Below are 25,111 nucleotides of genomic sequence, written 5' to 3' on the forward strand. Positions count from 1 at the left end.
CCAAATTTTTTTTTCTAGAGAAATCAGTGGGGTAAACTGGGCGTGGTAGCTTATACCTGTAATCCCAGCAGTTTGGGTGGCCAAGGCAGGCAGATTGCTTGAGTCCAGGGGTTCAAGACCAGCGTGGGCAACATGGTGAAATCCTGACTCTACACAAAAAAGAAAAATTAGCCAGGTGTGGTGGTGCATACCTGTAGTCCCAGCCACTCAGGAGGCTGAGGTAGGAGGATTGCTTGAGCCTGGAAGGTAGAGGTTGCAGTGAGCTGAGATCTCACCACTGCACTTCTAGCCTGGGCGACAGAGCAAGACCCCTGTCTCAGAAAAAAAAAAAGGAAAGAAATGAGGTAAGCCCATTACCACCTCTGTATGTAAAATTTATGGTGAAGAAAAACAATTAATGACCAAAAACACAGCACCACTTTTCTCATTTCCTTCATTTAAAACTTTTTTGTTGTTTCTGTATCTAAGTGATTTATCCCTCTCCCTGAATTTATACCAACTCCCTGGATGTTTCCTTTCACCTAGATATTGCTGAGGTAACTTTACTTTGTATTATTTGCTTCAAGGAAAAGAGAAAATACCTCATCAGTGTCCCAGATACTCCCGTATGTGTTGCACTAAAAAGATCTGGAACACCTGGCTTGTCTGATGGTGGTGGGTTATCAGAATTTATTAACATTAGTGTCATCTGGGTGCAGTGGCACAAGCCTGTAATCCCAGCACTTTGGGAGGCCGAGATGGAAGGATCGGTTGAGCTCAGGAGTTCGAGACTAGCCTGGGCAATATAGCAAGAGGATCTCTAGAAAAAAATATGAAAATTAGCTAGGCGTGGTGGCACACACCAGTAGTACCAGCTACTTGGGAGGCTGAGGTGGCAGGATTGCTTGAGCCCAGGAGGGGAAGGCTGCAGTGAGCTGAGATCACACCACTACACTCTAGCCTGGGCTACAGAGTAAAACCCTGCCTCAAAAAAAAAATTAGTCTCACCAAAGGTGGTATACAACCTCCCACTGTTAAATTTGACTGACTTTAAAAATAAAATAAAATGAGATCTAGAATGCCTGATATACTGGGAAATTTGGGGTTCAAAAGCTAAGTCTAGGGCTGGGCGTGGTGGCTCACTCCTGTAATCCCAGCGCTTTGGGAGGCCGAGGTGGGCTGATCACCTGAGGTCAGGAGTTTCAAGACCAGCCTGACCAACATGGTGAAACCCCATCTCTACTGAAATTACAAAATTATCCTGGCATCGTAGCACATGCCTGTAATCCCAGCTACTTGGGAGGCTGAGGCAGGAGAATTGCTTGAACCAGGAGACGGAGGTTGCAGTGAGCTGATATCACACCATTGCACTCCAGTCTGGGCAACAAGAGCGAAACTTTGTCTCAAAAAAAAAAAAAAAAAAAAGCTTAGTCTGGGTGGGGTGCAGCTCTCACACCTATAATCCCGGCACTTTGGGAAGCTGAGGCAAGAGGATTGCTTGAGGCCAGGAGTTCGAGACTAGCCTGGACAGCATAGCAAGACCCATCTCTACCAAAGAAACAAAAGCTAGCTGTAGATTTGCCCCAAGGGAAGTGTATTGTGATGGTTAGGTGTTTGAGTAACTCAGAAACATTAGACCTTGGGATCCATTCAGCCTGAGATTGAGTCTCATCTCTTCCTTTACCTAGTGATGAGAACTTGGACAAGTAACCCCTCTGAGCCTCACTTTCCTCATTTAGACTGTGGATAATAATAGGATTGCTGGGGAGGTCCACTGATGAGAACACATTTTGCACAGTGTGTGCATATAGTGGCTCCTTGGAAAATGATCACTGTTATCTCTTTTGCATGGGGAAATGTATTATTTTCATGGGGAAGAAAATGGGTTTTTTTTTTCCTTTATATTAAGAGCTGATAGAACCAGATTTATGTCTTTTTAGACGGGGGCAAGTGTCCGAGTGGTGAATCAGCTACTTACAGAGATGGATGGTCTGGAAGCACGCCAGCAGGTTTTTATTATGGCAGCCACTAACAGGCCAGGTAAGAAATAAAAATATTGTAATGCAGATGAATCTAAAAACTTACAGCATTTCCATAGAAGAGATTCAGATAATTAAAAATAAAAGTAAAAACTTGTAGCATTTATAAACAATATAATTCACACGCATCCTAGGAAAGGAAGATTAAATTTGGACAATCCCTTTCTGGTTCTGTGAAAGGAAACTTCGTAGTTGAAATAAAGGCTTAGAAAGCTTTTGCATAAGCTATAGTAAAAAGCATAGTATTACTGCTTGGATCCCATGAGATTGCTTTTCTGTGTTTGTGCTTAGAAAGCTCTTTTTGGCTGAGAACAGTTGCAGCATACACTCTTTTCTTTTTTTTTTGGAGACGGAATCTCACTTTGTCACCCAGGCTGGCATGCGGTGGCATGACCTTGGCTCACTGCAACCTCTGCCTCCTGGGTTCAAGTGATTCTCCTGCCTCAGCCTCCTGAGTAGCTGGGATTACCGGTGCTGCCACCATGCCCAGCTATTTTTTGTATTTTTAGTAGAGATGGGGTTTCGCCATGTGGGCCAGGCTGGTCTTGAACTCCTGAACCTCAGGTGATCCGCCCAACTCGGCCTCCCAAAGTGCTGGGATTACAGACGTGAGCCATTGCACCTGACCGGCATACACTTTTGACCACAAAAGTATTTTAAGAATTTGTGTTTTATGGTTTGTCGCTAGCTTATAGGAAATAAAAACCATACTCTTTAGTAGAAGTTAAAGATAGATTTTTAAGGTTTTATGCTGGAGCCATGCCCTCATATCTGCCCTTAATGATTACTGAAAATTGTTTTCAGGGTTAAGCATTCTTTGAGAGATTCAGAAAAGGGCTCAAGACTACAGAAGTGCAGAAGGTGGCTCAGAGTTACAACTCTAATCACATGCTTGATCTTTCTGGTGATCAGTCCCCTGCCTGAAGCTATCTGTGGGGCCACTATGTGTCACCATATTAGCTCAACAAAGATATTCCTGGCATTCAGGAAATTGCAAGGATTTTTGAAGGTCTATGCCAGGAACGGTGGGCAAAGACCAATTATATTCTGTATTATACCATAGTAACCTTGGGACTATATTACTTCATCTTGCTGACCATCATTTTGGCACCTTTAAAATGAGGATGATAATACTTAATTGGCAGGATTGCCACAAAGGTTAAATGATGTTGGTAATGTATCTACCACAGTGGTAGTAAACAGCAGGTAGCTATTTAGTAATTATTATCATGTTCATAAGCAGTTTGGTAATAGTAGTGGGAACAGTCATTAGGTCATAAAATCACAGAGTCATCCTAGAAGAAAGTCCCTCAGAGTTGAATAGAATCACATTTTCCCTTTCATAAGAAGATACAGATCTTTTCTCACATATTTCAAAAAGATGCTTGTCTTAGTCTGTTTTTTGTTGCTATAATAGAATACCTGAAACTGGGTAATTAGTGTTAAAAAGAAGAGATTCAGTTCTTCTAGTTCAGGAAGCTGGGAAGGTCAAGATTGAGTGGCCTGCATCTGTCAAGGGCCCTCTTGCTGCATCATCCCAAGGTGAAAGGGTGCACAAGAGCATGCATGAGAGAGCAAAAGGAAAGTGGCCTGGACAGGAAGAAACCATGGTCCCATGAATAAGGGTGGACAAATAAAGTTTAATTAATTTTACCCTATCTTTGGACATTTATCTCAAATGCCTGAGCTGAACAACTGACTGCTTTCCTCAGCCTACCAAAAAGCATTTTGTATAGCAAAAGATTGGTTTCATTGGAGGAAACCTGGAGAAGAGAGAAGCAGAGAGGGGGGGATCCTGGGGAGTAGGAAATGAGGGCCGTGTTTCTCTCAAAAAAGCCTCTTTGAAGAAATACATTGATCTAGTTTTTTCTGGTGTATGATCATCCTTTTTAAAGTGAGGAGCATAAATTAGTAAGGATGGGCTTAATACCTGTTGGTGGTGAGACAAGAAAATGCTAAAATTGTTATCTGTTACTTTATTTAATTGTACTATCTGGTTTTGATGTATGGCTTGTCATGTATGCAGTGTATTAATAATATCTTACAGAAACATAGTTAATAAATGATTAGACATTAAAAAAAGGAAGAAAGTGGCCAAGCTGGGCATGGTGGCTTATGCCTGTAATCCTAGCACTTTACAAGGTCAAGACAGGAGGATCGCTTGAGCTTGGGAGTTTAAGACCAGCCTGGGCAACATAGTGAGACCTTGTCTCTATTATTTAAAAAATAGAGAGAGTGGCTAAACATATCCTTTGATCAAGAGTCCACTCCTGCAATAACTTACTCACTCCCTTGGAACCAGCATTATTCATGAGGCAGAGCCCTCATGACCTCATCACTTTTTAAAGGCCCCACCTCTCAACACTGTTTTATTGGGGATTAAGTTTCCAGCACGTGAACTTTGGGGAATACATTCAAACCACAGCATCAGTCTTTCGTTTCCTGTATAACATATTCTACCGTTAACAGCCCTCACCATATTTTAAGTTTGTTTATTTTATTATTTATTTATTTATTTTGAGACAGAGTCTTGGTCTGCTGCCCAGGCTGGAGCGCAGTGGCGTGATCTCAGCTCACTGCAACCTCTGCCTCCCGGGTTCAAAGGTTTCTTCTGCCTCAGCCTCCCAAGTAGCTGGGACTACAGGCATGTGCCTCCACGCCCAGCTAATTTTTGTATTTTTAGTAGAGACAGGGTTTCACCATGCTGACCAGGCTGGTCTCAAACTTCTGACCTCAGGTGATCTGCCTGCCTCGGCCTCCCAAAGTGCTGGGATTATAGGCATGAGCCACTGCGCCTGGCCTGTTTATTTTAAAACCTGTGTTAAGAATGGCAGATGAATCATAATGTGGTACCGGTGTTTTGTTTTTTTCCCTATGTATGTATATTGTCTTCCCCTAAAACTCTTCCATCCTTTTTTCCCCTTTAACAAATCTGTTGCATTAATGACCTACATTTAAAAATAAATGATCTGGCTGAACACGGTGGCTCATGCCTGTAATCCCAACACTTTGGGAGGCCGAGGCCGGCGGATCATAAGGTCAGGAGATTGAGACCATCAGCTAACACGGTGAAACCCCATCTCTACTAAAAATACAAAAAAATTAGCTGGGCATGGTGGCATGCGCCTGTAGTCCCAGCTACTTGGGAGGCTGAGGCTGAGGCAGGAGAATTGCTTGAACCCAGGAGGTGAAGGTTGCCATGAGCCAAGATTGCACCACTGCACTCCAGCCTGGGCGACAAAGCGAAACCGTCTCAAAAAATAATAATAGTAATAATAAATGTTCTAGATCTTCTTCACTTGTTTTCATGCTTATTTGGCAGTTCTGCTCCATTGTATACTATCATGTGACATTGTTTTGATTGCTTATAACTTGTCTGCTTAGCTTTAAGAATTTCCTCCTTGGCCGGGCGCAGTGGCTCAAGCCTGTAATCCCAGCACTTTGGGAGGCCGAGACAGGCGGATCACGAGGTCAGGAGATGAAGACCATCCCGGCTAACACAGTGAAACCCTGTCTATACTAAAAAAATACAAAAAACTAGCCGGGCGTGATGGCGGCACCTGTAGTCCCAGCTACTCAGGAGGCTGAGGCAGGAGAATGGAGGGAACCCGGGAGGCGGAGCTTGCAATGAGCTGAGATCCTCCGGCCACTGCACTCCAGCCTAGGCGACAGAGCGAGACTCCATCTCAAAAAAAAAAAAAAAAAGAATTCCCTCCTTGTTTGATGTTCTGGTTAGCCATTGCTGCATAACAAACTACTGTAAAGCTTAGTGCTTTAAAACCACCATTTGTGGCTGGGTGCAGTGACTCACACCTGTAATCCCAGCACTGTGGGAAGCCAAGGATCACTTGAGGTAAAGAGTTCAAGACCAGCCTACTCAACATGGTGAAACTCCATCCCTACTAAAAATATAAAAATTAATTGGGTGTGGTGGTGGGCACCTGCAATCCCAGCTACTCAGGAGGCTGAGGCAGGAGAATCACGTGAACCCAGGAGGCGGAGGTTGCAGTGATCCCAGATCGCACCACTACATTCCAGCCTGGGCAACAGATTGAGACTCCATCTTTAAAAAAAAAAAAAAATATATATATATATATATATATATATATATATATATAACCATTTTTGCTTGGCTCACAATTTTTAGGTCAGGAATTTGGGATGGGCTTGTCTGAGTGGTTCATCTTGGATCCACATGCTATCAACTGGAGTGGCTGGACCAGAGAATCCATTTCCACAGTGGCCTCTTTACTCACAATGTCTTCACAATCCTTTGTCTCTCTCCCAACCTAGCCCCCAAATAATTATCATCTTTTTGGGGTTTGTTTGTTTTGAGGCGGAGTCTCACTCTGTCGCCCAGACTGGAGTGCAGTGGTGTGGTCTCGGCTCACTGCAACCTCTGCCTCCTAGGCTCAAGTGATTCTCCTGCCTCAGCCTCCCAAGTAGCTGGGATTACAGGCATGCACACCACGCCCAGCTAATTTTGTATTTTTTAGTAGAGATGGGGTTTCACCATGTTGGTCAGGCTGGTCTTGAACTCCTGACCTCAGGTGATCCGCCTGCCTCAGCCTCCCAAAGTGCTGGAATTACACATGTGAGCCACCATACCTGGCCCCAGTTATCATCTTTTAATGCCTCTTCATGTGGCTTGGGCTTCCAGTAGTGTGCTTCTCTCAGGGTGTTTGCACTTCTTACATGGTAGGCAGATTCTAAGCGTTGAAAATGGAAGCTGCCGTTCTTCTTAAAGGCAAAGTCCAGACTAGGTAAACTCTATTGTTCAGGGTACTGACAGAAAGGCCCAGCTTCTAAAAGGAGAGAAAATGAAAGTGTAAATATATTTGCAGTAGGCTGGGTGCGGTGGCTCACACCTGTGATCCCAGCATTTTGAGACGCTGAGGCAGGAGGATCACCTGAGGTCAGGAGTTCGAAACCAGCCTGGCCAACATGACGAAACCCTGTCTCTATTGAAAGTACAAAAATTAGCCGGGTGTGATGGCGGGCACCTATAATCCCAGCTACCCAGGAGGCTGAGGCAGGAGAATAGCTTGAACCTGGGAGGCGGAGGTTGCAGTGAGCCGAGATTGTGCCACTGCGCTCCAGCCTGGGCGACAAGAGCGAGACTCCGTCTCAAAAATAAATAAATAAATAAATAAATAAATAAATAAATAAATAAATAAATAAAATTAAATAAATAAATAAAATTAAATAAATATTTTATATATATATATATATTTGTGGTCAGCTTTAATCCTTAGTACCTATATTTCTCTTTTTAACACATTCTACCTTTATTGTGCAAGTTGTTTAGTCATCTTAAGGTTTGGTGTTGTGTATCAGTCATATTAATACAATTTTCTTCAATCTGTAAGGAGATTTGCTCTTTCATTCATCAAATAATTACTGAGTTTTTACTGTATACCTCATCCTGCTTAGCTTTGGGAATTCAAAGATGAAAAATCACAAAATTCCTTGCTGGCATATGTTCTGCTTTGGAGCTGGGGAACAGGGTGGGGTGGGGTGGGAGTAATAAATAAAATGAGGCTGGGCGTGGTGGCTCACGCCTGTAATCCCAGCGCTTTGGGAGGCGGAGGAGGATGGATCACCTGGGGTCAGGAGTTCAAGACCAGCCTGACCAACATCGTGAAACACTGTCTCTACTACAAATACAAAAATTAGCTGGGTGTGGTGGTGGGCACCAGTAATCCCAGCTACTTGGGAGGCTGAGGCAGGAGAATCTCTTGAAAATCCAGGAGATGGAGGTTGCAGTGAGCTGAGATTGTGCCTTTGCACTCCAGCCTGGGCGACAGAGCGAGCCTCTGTCTCAAAAAAAAAGAAAAGAGAAACAGCGTGAGAGGATAGAGAGTGACTAGTGGTTAGGGAGGGGAGGCTGATTTAGTTGCTGTTGCCTGGGAAGACTTCTTCAGAAAATGGCATGTGTACATGAACCCAAAGGATGCGAACCAAGCCATGCAGAAATCTGGGAGATGAGGGTATTCCAGATAGAGAACAAATGATATATAGGCCCTGAGAGGAAAACAAGCTTGGCATGTTGGAAAACCAGCAAGACGACCTGTGTGTCTAAAGCGAAATGAGTAAGGGGGACAGTGATAGAGAGGTGCAAGGGGCCTTTTAAGCCACAGTAAGGGGTGTGGATTTTATTCTGATGTGATGGGGAGCTATTGGAGGGTAATGAGCAGTTTTCCTAACAGTTTGGTAGCTTTTAATACCCTTGACTTCCTTGTAATCTTTCTGATGTATTTTACTTTATACATTGAAAAACGTTTAAGAAGCAATCCATAAACTTTCTGTATTCCAAAGAAGTCCTTGACACAAAAGATACTCTGAACCAGAAGATCTACGGTCAGTCCATGGAGAATTTGTGTGAGCTTAATGGAAGAAGTAAGAAGTGGTAAAATTTGAGACATATTTTGAAAGTAAAACCAATAGGATTTTCTGGAATTAGATGTGAGATAAGAGAAAGAAAATAAATAAGGGCTATTCTTATTCTTATTGTTAGATTGTTTTATCTATACTGGGTAAAAGGTTTTGCCACTTCTGAGATAGGGGACACTTAGATAAAAGTTAGTCTATTTTCAGTTCTAAAATGTCTGTTCAAGGAGATGAAAATAAGTTTATTTCATTTTCTTTACAAGTCCCTATTATTTTAAAACAATCACCAGTAATAACAACTAGGTTTTTGGAGCACCTACTACGTGCCAGGCCCTCTGTTGGATGCTTTACCATGTTAAACCTCACAACAGCCCTGAACGTGTGCAAAAGTTGAACCTTGATGAGTGATGTGGTTTGGCTCTGTGTCCCCACTCAAATCTCATCTTCAGTTGTAATTTTCACATATAGAGGGAGGGACCCCAGTTTCAAATCAAATGTCAGGAAAAGCTTATAACAAAAACTGTAGTTTTCTGTCCCATCCCTTCTAATCCCCTGAGAGGCAACCACTTGAGCTGTTTTTTTTCGTATTTTCAAATATGCTCATATAGCTATTTCTTATCAATTTTAAACACTGCCCATTAACCTCATTTTAAGGTAGATGAAGATTTAGTTATCTTACATTCACCCTTTCTCCATACCCTCCACTCCCACCATCACTGCCACATCATCTATCCTCTCCCCTATCCTCCCAGTATTGTAATATAGTTTGATCACAACTCTTGGTTAAGTCACTAGTGTTTACATTACTATGGCTATGTCAATATTTCTCTCTGCTGACCCAAGCATGACACTGATTAGGTTTCCTTTCTCGTATAACTCTTGTTCTTGGATTCAGTGGCCCTCGTTCTTTTCTTTTGCTTTGTTTCCTGTTCATCACATATTTTATACAGCTGTCGATGTTATTTATTCAAATGATGTACCAGTTCCATTTGTTTGTTTGTTTGTTTGTTTGTTTCTGGAGCCCTCCCTCTAGAGCTTTCCACCTTCCTGCTTTAATCTGGACTGATTGCTTTATGCCTGTGGTCTAAACAGCTGTTATTTCAGTACGTCCTTGACTGTTTTCCTTTATTTGCCCTTTGTTTCTGATCTCATGGGTTTTTTGTGTGTAGTTTTTTTACCTTGCTCACACCCTCATTTTGCTGGCGCTTATCTTTCAGTGGCTTTTCTAAGGAAGATTATGTAGGAAGTAGATTTTTTTTGACTGCTTGTATATTTGATTTGTTTTTCCAAATGTGAGACCATCCCCTATAGTTCTTTTATATTTGAAAATATCTTTATTCCACCCTAATTTTGATTGGTAACCTAGCTGGGATATAATTTTGAGTTTAAAATTATTTTTCTTCATAATTTATAGACATTGCTTTTTTTCTTTTAAAAGTTCCATGTCATTCTCATTCTTTGTATGTGACTTTTTGTTTGTTTGTTTAATTTGTGTACTTAGCACTTGGATGTTAAACCCTCCTGGACTGATATCCTAAATGTCCTCTTTTTTCTTATTTTTCATCTTCTTGCCTTTAACTTTTTTCTCAATTATTGAAGTATTAATGCTTAGAAAGTAAATGAAAATACTGTCCTCTCACCATTCCACCTTTGGCTATTCCGAAGAACTGGGACAGACCTCTTCTTTTATTTAATTTATTTATTTGTATTTTTGAGATAGGGTGTCACTCTGTAGTCTAGGCTAGAGTACAGTAGTGCAGTCACAGCTCACTGCAGCCTCGACCTCCTAGGCTCAGGAGATCATCCCACCTCAGCTGGGACTACAGGCACATACCACCACACCCAGCTAATTTAAAAAAAAAAAAAAAAAAGTCTTTTTTGTAGAGATGACGTCTCACTATGTCGCCCAGGCCAGGCTGGTCTTAAACTCCTGGCTCAAGCGATCCTCCCGCCTCAGCCTCCCAAATGTGCTGGGATTACAGGCGTGAACCACTGCGCACAGCCCTAGCCCTGTTCTAATGTGTGCTGTATCAAAGTCCACATTCTCTTCTGGAAATAAGCGACTGCCTTGTGCTTAACCAGAGGAAATGCAGTTCCTTGTACCCTAGCCTTAGTCTCTCCTGCGCACATCTTTGCATTCCCTTCTTCACATACCAACTCCTGTAAAGGGTGTTCTCAGTTAGGAAACTGCCTGTTCCCCCTTAATCTATTATCTAGCTGTTTAAAAAAGATGCTCCTGCACAATTATGAAACCCAAGTATCTTAGTACTTTCTCTTCTACTCAGTAATTATCTATTTTCTACCAGTAGCAGTATACAATCCAGAAAGAATTTCTGCCTTCTATGCATGGCTTAGTTGAAAAATAAATAAGGGCTGAGTGTGTTAGCTCACATCTGTAATCCCAGCACTTTGGGAGGCTGAGGCAAGAGGATCTCTTGATGTTAGGAGTTCAAGATTAGCCTGGGCAACAAAGCAAGACCCCATCTCTACAAAATAAAATAAAAAATTAGGCCAAGTGCAGTGCCTCACGCCTGTAATCCCAACACTTTGGCAGGCCAAGGCAGGCAGATCATGAGGTCAGGAGTTCGAGACCAGCCTGGCCAACATTGTGAAACCCCATCTCTACTAAAAATAAAAATTAGCCGGGCATGGTAGCAGCACGTGCCCGTAGTCCCAGCTACTCAGGAGACTGGGGTTGCAGTGAGCCGAGATCACGCCACTGCACTCCAGCCTGAGCAACAGAGCAAGACTCCATCTCAAAAAAAATAAAAATAAAAATTAGCCATATGCACTGGTGTGTACCTGTAATCCCAGCTACTTGAGAAGCTGAGGCAGGAGGATCACTTGAAACCAGAAGTTTGAGGCCGCAGTGAGCTGTGATTGCACCACTGCACTCCAGCCTAGATGACAGAGCAAGACCCTGTCTCAAAAAAAAAAAAGAAAAGAAATAAATAAGTAAATTATGATTATGATGTGCAACCTTCTGCAGGGCAAGGATTTATTCTGCACTTTTATATGTGAGAGGTAGGTTCTAGTTAGAGTCTCTGTCCATTCTAAGCCCTTAATAATTATCAGATGAAGGCCGGGTGCGGTGGCTCACGCCTGTAATCCCAACACTTTGGGAGGCTGAGGCGGGCAGATCACAAGGTCAAGAGATCGAGACCATCCTGGCCAACGTGGTGAAACCCGTCTCTACTAAAAATACAAAAATTAGCTGGATATGGTGACACGCGCCTGTAGTCCCAGCTACTCGGGAGACTGAGGCAGGAGAATAGCTTGAACTCGGGAGGTAGAGGTTTCAGTGAGCCAAGATCGTGCCACTGCACTCCAGCCTTGCAACAGAGCAAGACTCTGTCTCAAAAAATAATAATAATAATCAGATGAAAGAGGGGATAGCTCACAGAGAAGGTATTTATTTCATTGTACGAAGATATTTACCACTGAAGTTCCAAGCTAGAGTGTTTCCTTACACATCTAGTCTGGATGCTTTGGGTCATTGTTGAATGCATTTGAAAGTAATTGAACAATAACTTGGTGCCATGGTCAACCCTGTATGTTTTGTCCTTTGGCACAGTACTTCCCTTTTAAAATTAGGTTATGCCCAGCCAGAACTTCGGCTGAGATAGCTGCCATGGTATGTAGTAGAGCTCAATAATTATTTGTTTACAGCTAGGTGCAATGGCTCATGCCTGTAATCCCAGCACTTTGGGAGGCCGAGGTGAGATCACTTGAGGCCAGGAGTTCAAGACCAACCTTAGCTAACATGGGAAAATCTCATCTGTACTAAAAATACAAAAATAAATAAATAAATAAATAGATTAGCTGGTATGGTGGCACACACCTCTAATCCCAACTACTTGGGAGGCTGAGGCACAAGAATCGGTTGAACTTGGGAAGAGAAGGTTGTAGTGAACTGAGATTGTACCACTGCACTCCAGCCTGGGCAACAGAACAAGACTCTGTCTCAAAGCAAACAAACAAAAAACATCATTCTTCTTATTTGTTTAATGAATCATGAGTAGAAACCTATTTCATGAAGGTTGTCTGATCTTGTAATTATTTTCAGCGTATATATTTATAGTGTTGCTAGTCTGAGGATTCATTTCTTTAAAAAGCTTTACTGAGATATAAGTGACATATCATAAAATTTACCCATTTTAAGTATACCATTCAATGGTTTTGGGTATATTTACATGCCTTACAGCCATCCCAACAATCTAATCTTAGAATATTTGCATCACCTGGGCCGGGTGTGGCTCATGCCTATAATCCCAGCACTTTGGGAGGCTGAGGTGAGTGGATCACTTGAGGCCAGTTTGAGACCAGCCTGGCCAACACAGTGAAGCCTCGTCTCTACCAAAAACATATAAAATTTAGCCAGGCATGGTGGTACGCACCTATAGTCCCAGTTACTTACGAGGCTGAAGCAGGACAATCGCTTAAAGCCAGAAGGCAGAGGTTGCAGTGGGCGGAGATTGCGCCACTACACTCCAGCTGGGGCAACAGGGTGAGACCCTGTCTCAAACAAAAAAAAAATGTTCGTCACCTTTAAAAAATCTCATGCCTGTTAGCATTCCCTTTAACTTTTCTCATCTCCAGCCTTAGACAACCACTAATCTACTTTGTTTTTTTTTTTTTTTTTTTTTTTTGGAGAGACAGGGTCTCATTATGTTAGCCAGATTGGTCTCGAACTCCTGGCCTGCAGCATGCCCCCTGCCTTGAACTCTCAAAGTACTGAGATTTTAGGCATGAGCCACTACTGGCCATCATCAATTTTCTGTCTATATAAATTTGTCTATTCTGGATATTTTATGTAAATAGCATTATACAATATGAGGGCTCTTGAGTCTGGCTTCTTTAGCATAATGTTTTCAAGATTCATATAGAATGTATCAGTACTTCATTCCTTTTTATTATGAAATAATATTCCATTGTATGGATATACCACATTTTGTTTATTCACCATTTGGACATCTGGGCTGTTTCTGCTTTTTGGCTCTTATGAATAATGTTGCTATGAGCATTCGTGTATACATTTTTGTATGGACATATGTTTTCATTTCTCCTGAGTTTATACCTAGGAGTGGAATTGCTGGATCATGTGAGAAACTGCTAAACTCTTTTCCAAAGTGGCTGCTTCGTTTTTATATTCCCACTAGTAATTCTGACATTAAAAGATATGAGAATTCTAATTTATTCACATTCTTACTAATACCTGTTATTGTCTTTATTATAGCTATTCTAGTGGATGTGAGGTGGTATTTCATTCTGATTTGATTTGCATTTCCCTGATAGCTGATAGTGTTGAGCATCTTTTATTGTGCTTGTTGGTCATTTGTGTGTCTTCCTTGGAGAGATGTCTGTTTGAATCATTTTTCAGTTAGGTTATTTGCCTTGTCATTGAGTAGCTTCTTTGTTCTAGGTACAAATCTAAAATCAGATATGTGATTTACATATATTTTCACTCAATCTGTGGATTGTTTTTTCACTTTTTTGATGTCATTTGAAACACAAGTTTTTAATTTTGATAAATTCCAATTTATATGTTTTTTCTTTTACCGCCTGCAATTTTGATGGTGTATCAATGGTATAAACATCACTGCTTAACTGAAGGTCACTAAAATTAACTCCCACATTTTCTTCTCATAAAATTTTAGCTCTTACATTTAGGTCTTTGATCCATTTTGAGTTAATTTGTGTGCGTATTATGAGGAAAGTGTGCAAATTGATTCTTTTGGGTGTCAATATCCCTTTCAGGCCCAGTGCAGTGACTTATACCTATAATCCCAGCACTTTGGGAGGCCAACGCTAGAGGATTATTTGAGCTTAGGAGTTCAAGACCAGCCTGGGCAACATAGTGAGACCTCACCTCTACAAAAAATACACAAAAACAAAACAAAATTAAATGGGCATGGTGGTGCATGCCTGTAGTCTTAGCTACTTAGGAGGCTGGAGCGGGAAGATTGCTTGAGCCCCGGAGATCAAGGCTGCAGTGAGCTATGATATACCACTGCACTCCAGCCTGGGCTACAGAGTGAGACCCTGTCTCCAAAAACAGAAACAAACAAACAAAAAAAAAACCCACTTGTCCTAGCACCTTTGTGGCAAAGATTAATTACTCCCTCATTGAATTGTCTTGTTACCTTTGTTAAAAATTGAGGGTCCATTTGTAACAAAATTAATATTTTCCTAAAGTTAAAAGTTGCTACTGTTACCTCTCAATTTTAACTTTTTTTCTTTTTTAATTAATGCTTTTTTACCCATGGCAAGCTGTGATAGCTTTTTTGAGGGGAGGGAGGAGCTTGATATAGAACAGTAGGTGCTGCTTATCAACAGATGAAAGGAGGGTTCTTTTTCAGGCAGCCATTTCATTTGTGAGTGAATGGACTTTCTCTTTAAAGTGTTGGGATTGTTAGTGCCATTTTTATTGTAAATATCAGAATTGTTATTTTTAGTCTTCTACCTAAGAATTCTGTCTCTTAGGCTTTCTCTTCCCAGTTTTCCCAAAGTTGGGAAAAGCTGGGTTGAGAGGGCAAAAGGAGAAAAAAAATAATTCTGTCTCTGACACAGTTAAATAGGGAACCAGTTGGGAAGCTGTGAGAATAATCCAGGTGCAAGATGGTGGTGGTTTGAGCTGGGTGATAGCTGTGGATGTAGAAAGAATCTGAATATATTGTGTCATAGGGTTGACCTGATTTGCTAATGGAGTAGTTAAGGATGTGGGAAAGTGGCATCAAGCATGGCTCCAAGGTCTGGGCTTGAAAAACTGGGAGAATGAGTTCACATTAACTAAGATGGGAAAGACAATAGTAGGGGCCTGTTTAGGGAAGAGATTAGCATCTCATTTCTAATGTTGTAATACATAGCATCTTGCAACAGCCTTTGGTGAAGTGTAGTTTAAGTCCTCTAATACTAAGATGTATATAAAGTGTCCAGAATGTCTTTTACTGTAAATAACTTATTAAAATAATAAACTACATAATATTAAGTGTGATATTTGTCAGAGATGTTAAGTGATTATAGGACTCCCAAACTAAGAATGCTTTATTATCATCAGTATATCCCTTTATCTTGGGGCATATAGAGCTGGCTTTAAGATTTGTTTTTGTGGTGGGGAGTTTTTTGTGGGTTTTTTTTTTTTTTTTAGATGGAGCCTCGCTCTGTTGCCCAGGCTGGAGTGCAGTAGCATGATCTGGGCTCACCGCAACCTCGCTTCCCAGGTTCAAGCGATTCTCCCGCCTCAGCTTCCCGAATAGCTGGGATTGCAGGCACGCGCAACACCATGCTCAGCTAGGTTTTTAATTTTTAATAGAGACAGGGTTTCACCATGTTGGCCAGGCTGGTCTTGAATTCCTGACCTCAAGCGATCCACCTGCCTCAGCCTCCCAAAGTGCTAGGATTACAGGCGTGAGCCACCGTTCCTGGCGTGTATTTATATGTTTAAATTAAAAGATGTTTCGACAGCATGGTAATTGGCATAGAACTGAGACAGATAGATCAAAGGAACAGAAAAAAAATCCAGAAACATTGCTATGCATATCTAGATAGTTGATGTTTTCAAAAAGCACAAAGGCAATGCAATGGAGAATGTATAGTCTTTTCAACAATGGTACTGGAGCAGTTGAATATCCATATGCAAAAAGAAAAATTGAACCTTAATACCTTTTACCACATACAAAAAAATAACTAAAAATGGATCAAAGACCATTGAAAATAACATTATAAAACTCTTGGAAGAAAACATTGGAGAAATTTGATTTAAGCAAAGATTTCCTATATGACATTAAAAGCACAAACCATAAAAGAGCAAATAGATAAACCAAACTGCTCTTCAAAAACTGCCAATAAACCAGGTACAGTGGTACACACCTGTAAACCCAGCTACTCAGGATACTGAGGTGGGAGGATCCCTTGAGCTCAGCAGTTCGAGGCCAGCCTGGGCAGCGTAGTGAGACCCAGTCTCTTAAAAAAATGCAAATAAGAGAATATAAAGATAAACCAAAGACTAGGAGAAAATATTTGCAAAGCATATATCTGATAAAGGATTAAAAACTACACCATTTTAGGCTGGGAGTGGTGGCTCACGCCTGTAATCCCAGCACTTTGGGAGGCCGAGGCAGGCAGATCATAAGGTCAGGAGATCTAGACCAACCTAGCTAACATGGTAAAACCCAGTCTCTACTAAAAATGCAAAAAAAAGTTAGCCAGGTGTGGTGGTGGACACCTGTAGTGCCAGCTACTCGGGAGACTGAGGCAGGAGAATGGCGAGAACCTGGGAAGCGGAGCTTGCCATAAGCCAAGATCGCACCACTGCACTCCAGCCTGGGAGGCAGAGCGAGACTCTATCTAAAAATAAAAATAAAAAATAAAAAACCTATACCATTTTGGGCCAGACTCAGTGGCTCACGCGTGTAATCCCAGCACTTTGGGAGGCCAAGGCATGCAGATCACGAGGTCAGGAAATCAAGACCATCCTGGCCAGCATGGTGAAACCCTATCTCTACTAAAAATACAAAAAGTAACTGAACATGGGCGGTGCCTGTAATCCCAGCTACTCAGGAAGCTGAGACAGGAGAATCACTTGAACCCGAGGTTGCAGTGAGCTGAGATCATGCCATTGCACTGCAGCTGGTGACAGAGTGAGACTCCATCTCAAAAAAAAAAAACTATACCATTTTAAAAGTGGCCAAAAGGTACTTGAAAATTGCCAAGAAAGTAGATTTTAAGTGATCTCACCACAAAAAAAGTAGTAAGAATATGAGGTAATGCCTGCGTCAGTTGTCTCAACTTGGCCATTCCATAGTGCATACACATTTTAAAAACACATGCTGGCCGGGCTCGGTGGCTGACGCCTGTAATCCCAGCACATTGGGAGGCCGAGATGAGCGGATCACCTGAGGTTGGGAGTTCGAGACCAGCCTGACCAACATGGAGAAATCCCGTTTCTACTAAAAATACAAAAAAAATTAGCCAGGTGTGGTGGTGCATGCCTGTAATCCCAGCTACTTGGGAGGCTGAGGCAGGAGAATTGCTTGAATCCGGGAGGCAGAGGTTGTGGTGAGCCGAGATTACACCATTGCACTCCAGCCTGGGCAACAAGAGCAAAACTCCGTCTCAAAAAAAAGGCCAGGCACTGTGGCTCACGCCTGTAATCCCAGCACTCTTTGGGAGGCCAAGGCAGGTGGATCACGAGGTCAGGAGTTCACGACCAGCCTGACCAACATGATGAAACCCCATCTCTACTAAAAATATAAAAGTTAGCCGGGCATGCTGGTGGTTGCCTGTAATCCCAGCTGCTCGGGAGGCTGAGGCAGGAGAATTGCTTGAACCTGGGAGGCAGAGGTTGCAGTGAGCTGAGATTGTGCCACTGCACTCCAGCCTGGGCAACAGAGTGAGACTCTGTCTGAAAACAAAAACAACAACGTGTTGCACAACCTAAATATATACCATTTTTCTGTGTCAGTTTACAAAATTATTTAATCAACATTAAAAAATAAAAGTGGCCAAAAGATTTGTACAGTTACTTCACCATAGGAGTTGTACAAATGGCAAATAAACTCATGAAAAATGCTTCACACCATTGGTCACTAGAGGAAGTCTAGAGGCAGAACCAGTTAGGAGGACTTACAGTTTGCCTTGACTGAGGGTTGACGTAATCAGAGGAATGCTTGATGGAAAATGGTTAGAGGGAAGGGAGAAACTTGCTTGGTATTTGGGAGGTAGGGTAGGGTGGAGTGGTGTGGTGATCATTATCTGAGATAGGGAATCCTGGAGGAAGAGCAGTTTGGGGCCAGAAGGTGAGGTGGACTTTTCATTTTCTTAAGGAGATGTTTTATTTTTTTGTTTTTGTTTTTGATACAGAGTCTCGCTCTGTCACCCAGGCTGGAGTGCACTGGTATGATCTCAGCTCGTTGCAACCTCCGCCTCCCAGGTTCAAGAGATTCTCCTGCCTCAGCCTCCCAAGTAGCTGGGATTACAGGTGTGTGCTACCACACCCAGCTACTTTGTGGGGTTTTTTTTTAGTAGAGACAGGGTTTCGCTATGTTGGCCAGGCTGGTTTCAAACTCCTGACCTCAGGTGATCTGCCGCCATGCGTGGCCAAAGAGATGTATTTTGATGAGCGGAAGTTTTTCATTTAAATAAAATGCAATTTATTAATTTTTAATTTTTTAAAAAGAGGTTCTTCTCATCTCATTTTAGTTGCTTTTTTTGCTTTTTTTTTTTTTTTTTTTTGAGACAGTATCACTCTGTTGGCCGGGCTGGAGTGCAGTGGCATGATCTCAGTTCACTGTGACCTCCGTCTCCCGGGCTCAAGCTGGCTCAGGCAATCAAGCAATTCTCCTGCCTCAGCCTCCCGAATAGGTGGGATTACACGTGTGTGCCACCATACCCGGCTAATTTTTGTATTTTTAGTAGAGACAGGGTTTCACCATATTGGCCAGGCTGGTCTCAAACTCCTGACTTCGGGTGATCCACCCGCCTTGGCCTCCCAAAGTGCTGGGATTGTGAGCCACCCTGCCCAGCCATTAAATGCTTTTTTTTTTTGAGACGGAGCCTTGCTCTGTTGCCCAGGCTGGAGTGCAGTGGTGCAATCTCGGCTCCCTGCAACCTCCGCCTTCCGGGTTCACATCATTCTCCTGCCTCAGCCTCCCAAGTAGCTGGGACTACAGGCGCCCGCCATCACGCCTGGCTAATTTTTTGTATTTTAGTAGAGACGGGGTTTCACCGTGTTAGCCAGGATGGTCTCTATCTCCTGACATCGTGATCCGCCTACTTGGCCTCCCAAAGTGCTGGGATCACAGGCATGAGCCTCCGTACCCGGCCTAATTGCATTTTTTAAAAGATTTTATTTGTTTGGTCTGAGCACAGTGGCTCACGTCTGTAATCGCAGCACTTTGGGAGGCGGAGAAGGGTGGATTGCACTCGGGAGTTCAAGACTACCCTGGGCAACATGTCGAAATCCTGTCTCCACTAAAAATACAAAAATTAGCCAGCCAAACATCGTATGTGCTCACTCATAAGTGGAGCTAAGCTATCAGGACACAAAGCATAAGAATGATACAATGGACTTTTGCGGATTCGAGGGAAAGGGTGAGAGTGGTTGAGGGATAAAAGACTGCACACTGAGTACAGTGTGTGCTGCTCCAGTGATGGGTGCACCAAAATCTCAAAAATCACCAAATAACTTACTCATGTAGCCAAATACCACCTGTTCCCCAAAAACCTATTGAAATAAAAAATTAATTAATTAAATTAAGTAAAAGAAAAAAAATTAGCCAGGCATGGTGGCATGCATCTATAGTCTTAGCTACTCAGGAGGCTGAGGTGGTAGAATCACCGGAGTCTGGGAGGTTGAGGCTGCAGTGAGCTGAGATCATGCCACTGCACTCCAGCCTGGGAGACAGAACAAGACCCTGTCTCTAAAAAATAAAAATAAAAGGTTTTATTTAAGACTTTTTTCTCCCTTCTCTAGATATAATTGACCCTGCAATCCTGCGCCCGGGCCGCCTGGACAAAACACTGTTTGTGGGTTTACCACCCCCTACAGATCGCCTTGCCATCTTAAAAACTATTACAAAAGTGAGTAAAGGAAATGGTACATTTTTATATGTGTTTCTCTTGTTTTAAATAGAGACAGTTATAACAGGTAGTAATTTATTTGACTGATTACTTTTCTTTTCTGTAACTGTGTTTGGCCAGCCTGTATCTCCCAAAGGGAAGGTGAACTGATCTTCAATTATTACTTTAAAATAATTTACATCAGATCATATTTGAAATGGAGTAGAAACTTTTAGAGAAACTCTAGCACTTTGGGAGGGCGAGCTGGACAGATCTGAGCCCAGGAGTTCAGTACCAGCCTGGGCAATATAGTGAGACTCTGTCTCACTATAGATAGAAAAAATTAACCAGATATGGTGGCATCCGCCTGTAGTACCATGTACTCAGAAGGCTTAGGTGGAAGGATTGCTTGAGACCAGAAGGTCAGGTCTCCAGGGAGTTGTGATCACACCACTGCACTCCAGCCTGGGCAACAGAGCAAGACCCTATCTTTTTTTTTTTTTTTTTTTTCCTGAGGCAGAGTCTCACTCTGTCGCCCAGGCTGGAGTGCAATGGCGAGAGCTCAGCTCACTGCATGCTCTGCCTCCCAGGTTCACGCCATTCTCCTGCCTCAGCCTCCCGAGTAGCTGGGACTACAGGCTCCCGCCACCACACCTGGCTAATTTTTTGTATTTTTTAGTAGAGATGGGGTTTCACCGTGTTAGCCAGGATAGTCTCAATCTCCTGACCTCGTGACCTGCCCGCCTCGGCCTCCCAAAGTGCTGGGATGACAGGCGTGAGCCACTGTGCCCGGCCCTGCAAGACCCTATCTTTAAAAATAAGTAAGTAAGTGGGCCAAACACGTTGGCTCACACCTGTCATCTCAGCACTTTGGGAAGCCAAGGCAGGTGGATTGCTTTGACCTCAGGAGTTCAAGATCAGCCTGGGAAACATGGGGAAACCCCATCTGTACAAAAAATACAAAAATTAGCTGGACCTCAATGGCTCATGCCTGGCTGAGGCTGGAAAATCGCTTGAGCCCAAGAAGTGGAGGTTGCAGTCAGCCAAGATCGCACCACTGCTCTCAAGCCTGGGTGACAGACCAAGATCCTCTCTCAAAAAAAAGAAGTGAATGAGTTCTGTCATCCCACTTCTCACTACCTGGAACTAGTTTTTCTGCCCTTGACACATCACATTTTGAGGTCTGTAGCAGGGCTTTGTGTCTATATTTCTATAGCCTTGGGATGGGAGAGGGAGCTAAGCTGGTGATGTTAACCCTTCTGGGGATGAAATCACTTGTACCTGGACCCACTCTGTCCATCCAGTTGGAGATACCTCCCCCATGGGAGCTGTCCCACTCCCATGGGGTTGTACCCAGTGCTGTCCAGCTCCCTGGAAAGTGGCATACCTTGGCAGTTCTTCCTGATTCTGCTGAAATCCCTTGATTATGTGTGTCTAACTTTTTCTAGAGCTATCTATCTATCTTAAACTTTTTTTAGTATTCTTTTGATGCTGACAAAGGAAGATTCTGTGATCCTGCTTCACTGGGCCATCGTTACTTAAAATTGCCTTTAGCAGTATTCCTTAAAAATCACCCAGAGGAGGGAGAACAGGGAAGATGAAAACAGAAGGATGATCATCTTTGTGGGGTAGAAAGATTCTATTGATGCACAGTGTGGAAAATAGTTTGGAAGCTAGTGAAACTAAAAGCTATGAAATTAAGCATTTTAGAACTAAGGCAATATGACTCAGAAACATCAATGAAAAAGAAAAAATAACAAACTAAGGCGTTATCACGGGAATAATAAAGAAGATACAGATAGGAGAACTGTTTAAAGGTTTTAATTAGTAGGACATTGGATTAACTGTAGAGTTGGGAGTTAAAGGAAAAGGTAGATGAATTTGCAGCTTGTGCAGCTGGTGGCATCCACCAGGATTAGAGATCTGGGAGATGAGCTGTCTGAGTTTCAGGTGCCTGGGCACTATCAAGTGGAAAAGTCGAGCAGGATGTTGGGTCTGTGGTTGGGAGTTTAGGAGAGTCCTCTGGCTGAGCTGTAGTTTTGTCTGTCATCAGGACATAGCTGGTGGTCAAAGCCATGAAAACATACTGCTTTAGTTCAGTAGTTCTCTACCTAAGGCAGTTTTCCCACCACCCCACCTCACATCCCCAGGGAACATTTGGCAGTGTCTAGGGACATTTGTTTACCACTACGCAGAGCAGTGATAATGCTGCTAAATATTCCACAGTGCACAGGACAGCCAACAACAAAGAATTATCCAAGGCCAGGCATGGTGGCTCAGGCCTGTAATCCCAGCAATTTGGGAGGCTGAGGCAGGAGGATCACTTGAGCCAGGAGTTGGAGACCAGCCTGGACAACATAGTGAGACCCTGTCTCTACAAGAAAAATATATATATACACACACACACACATATATATATATATATTTTCTTTCTTTCAAAATGGAATCTCACTCTGTTGCCCAGACTGGAGTGCAGTGGTGCCATCTCAGCTCACTGCAACCTCCACCTCCCATGTTCAAGTGATTCTCCTGCCTCAGCCTCCTGAGTAGCTGGGATTACAGGCGTGCACCACCAAACCCTGCTAATTTTTGTATTTTTAGTAGAAACGGGGTTTCACCACATTGGCCAGGCTGGTCTCGAACTCCTGACCTTGTGATCCACCTGCCTCAAGTCTCCCAAAGTGCTGGGATTACAAACGTGAGCCACCGCGCCTTGCCAAGAAAATGTTTTTATTTAATTAGCTAGGCATAGTGACATGCACCCGTAGTCCCAGCTACTTGGTAGGCTGAGGTGGGAGGATGACTTGACCCCAAGAGGTCGAGGCTGCAGTGTGCCATGATCACACCACTGCACTCCAGCCTGAGCAGCAGAGCTGAGACCCTGTCTCAAGGGAAAGAAAAAAGAATTATCCAACTCAAAATATCAATAATGCCAAAGTTAAGAAACCCTGCTTTGGTGCCATATACTTATTTCTTTGCATCAGACAAATTTGATGATGACTGCATCATAGCATCTTCTCTCCCTTTTGTTGGCTCTGTTTTTTTTTGTTTTTTGTTTTTTGTTTTGACAGTGTGTCAAAAAAAGAGACCCTGTTTGTCGCCCAGGCTGGAGTGCAATGGCGTGATCTCAGCTCACTGCAACCTCCACCTCCCGGGTTCAAGCAAATCGGCTTCAGCCTCCCTGCATAGCTGGGGCCACAGGTGGATGGATGCCACCACACCCGGCTAATTTTTTTTTTTTTTTTTGTATTTTTAGTAGAGACGGGGTTTCACCATGTTAGCCAGGCTGGTCTCAAACTCCTGACTTCAAGTGATCCGCCCACCTCAGCCTCCCAAAGTGCTGGGATTACAGGCGTGAGCCACCATTCCTGGCCTCCTTGGCTCTGTCATTAGGAACTATGATAGTGAGATTTTGTTTGCTTTGGTCAATGTATGTGGGTGTGTATGTATATACAAATAAGCACACACATATCCAATTATAAGAATTTCCTGTAGTCATGGTGACATAATGATAATGCTTTCACACTTGTCCTTGGGATTTCATGAACTAAAGAGAAAAGTTGGATTGGTATGTATTTCTAGACATGCCAGAGATGAGGCATGTGGTATTCAGAGCCTTATAGATTTTGAACCAGAAGAATGATTGGCTCATTCTTCCTGCTGTGTTTCATTCAATGTATGGTACTCACACCAGAACAACTTTACTCTTCATTAATCTAGAATTTCAGTGCTATTTGCCAAAATCATTAGGCCTCAGACCAAGGGGTGAATATTCAAAGTACCCCACTCATGCCTGTAATCCTAGCACTTTGGGAGACCTAGGCAGGTGGATCACTTGAGGTCAGGAGTTCAAGACCAGCCTGGCCAACATGGCAAAACAGTGTCTCTACAAAAATACAAAAATTAGCTGGGCATGATGGTGTGCTCCTATAATCCCAGCTACTCAGGAGGCTGAGGCACAAGAAGCACTTGAACCTGGGAGGTAGAGGTTGCAGTGAGCCAAGATTGTACTCCAACCTGGGCGACAGAGTGAGACTCCATCTCAAAATAAAAAAAAAGTATCCCACTTCATTGATAAGTATTTGTTATAAACTAAATACATCCTTGATTGTGTAGAGACTGAGAAACGTAAGACATTGTCTTACCTATCAGGAGCGTGCCTTCTAGATGATAATAGGAATGTTTATGAAACAATGACAAATGTATTAATTCATTCCTGAAGAGGGGAAGTAAATAAAGGTGACTGAATAGTGTGGCGATTTCAACTGTATGTATAAAGACATACAGTGAAAAACATCAAGAAAGAAATATGCCAACATACAGTGCTTGCCTCTGGGAGATGGCATTATGCGTCATTTTTCCACTTTGTTAGTGCTCTTCAACCAAACCCCACCAAGAGCACACATGTGGTTGAACAAGTTGGGCTTATTACTCTTTGCAGTGCAGGAGAATGTACTCCATGGGGAACTGGGGGCATATCTCAGTAAGAGGGTATTAGGACTTAATTGATTTGGGATTTGTGTTAGATTTGGGAAGGATTTAATAACAGCCTTTGCCCTGAATGGCTGTTAAAAAGCAAGCATAATTCTATATTTGGGTGACAAGAAATCTTGCCTAAACGGAAGGAAGATTAGACCAAGGCTAAAACTGTGATTGGCAAAGAAACAGTAGTTATATTAGCTAAGATGGCGGATGTTTGGTCATTTTTGTGTCTTGGACAGTGTTTATGCTTTGTCCATGTTCAGACTCATTACAGAGTGTTCTCATTTCTGTCTTGATCCTTCACGGTCACAGAGTGGCCTTGTCTAATGTCCGTATTCTGTGGAATTATTTATGTGTAATAGGAGAGCACCACAGCTTCACTGTAAGGGCCCAGCCAGCTTGGAGCAACAACAAGACCTACCTGATAATATCAGCCTACATGTCAGATGTTACTCTACTCACTGTAACCTCTGCCTCCCAGGTTCAAGTGATTCTCCTGCCTCAGCTTCCCAAGTAGCTGGGACTACAGGCATGGGCCACCATACCTAGCTAATTTTTGTAGTTTTAGTAGAGTTGGGGTTTCCCCATGTTGGTCAATCTGGTCTCGATCTCCTGGTCTCATCTGCTTGCCTTGGCCTCCCAGAGTGCTCATTTGCTTTGTA

General features: G+C 42.8%; 1 protein-coding gene across 6 annotated transcripts in view; it reads left to right on the forward strand.

Moving 5' to 3' along the window:
- Window positions 1–25,111, forward strand: part of NVL (nuclear VCP like) — a 104,672-nt gene that overhangs the window by 60,467 nt on the left and 19,094 nt on the right. For 5 of the 6 annotated variants that reach the window (XM_007988337.3, XM_037985516.2, XM_037985515.2 and 2 more), the window contains 2 exons: window positions 1,920–2,019; window positions 19,882–19,988. In XM_007988337.3, coding sequence (XP_007986528.3) covers window positions 1,920–2,019; window positions 19,882–19,988 — 207 coding nt within the window. The remainder of the gene's footprint in view (window positions 1–1,919; window positions 2,020–19,881; window positions 19,989–25,111) is intronic. The other variant, XR_005236059.2, reaches the window with a different exon arrangement.

This window comes from Chlorocebus sabaeus, chromosome 25 (assembly GCF_047675955.1).
Source record: "Chlorocebus sabaeus isolate Y175 chromosome 25, mChlSab1.0.hap1, whole genome shotgun sequence".
NCBI lineage: Eukaryota > Metazoa > Chordata > Mammalia > Primates > Cercopithecidae > Chlorocebus > Chlorocebus sabaeus.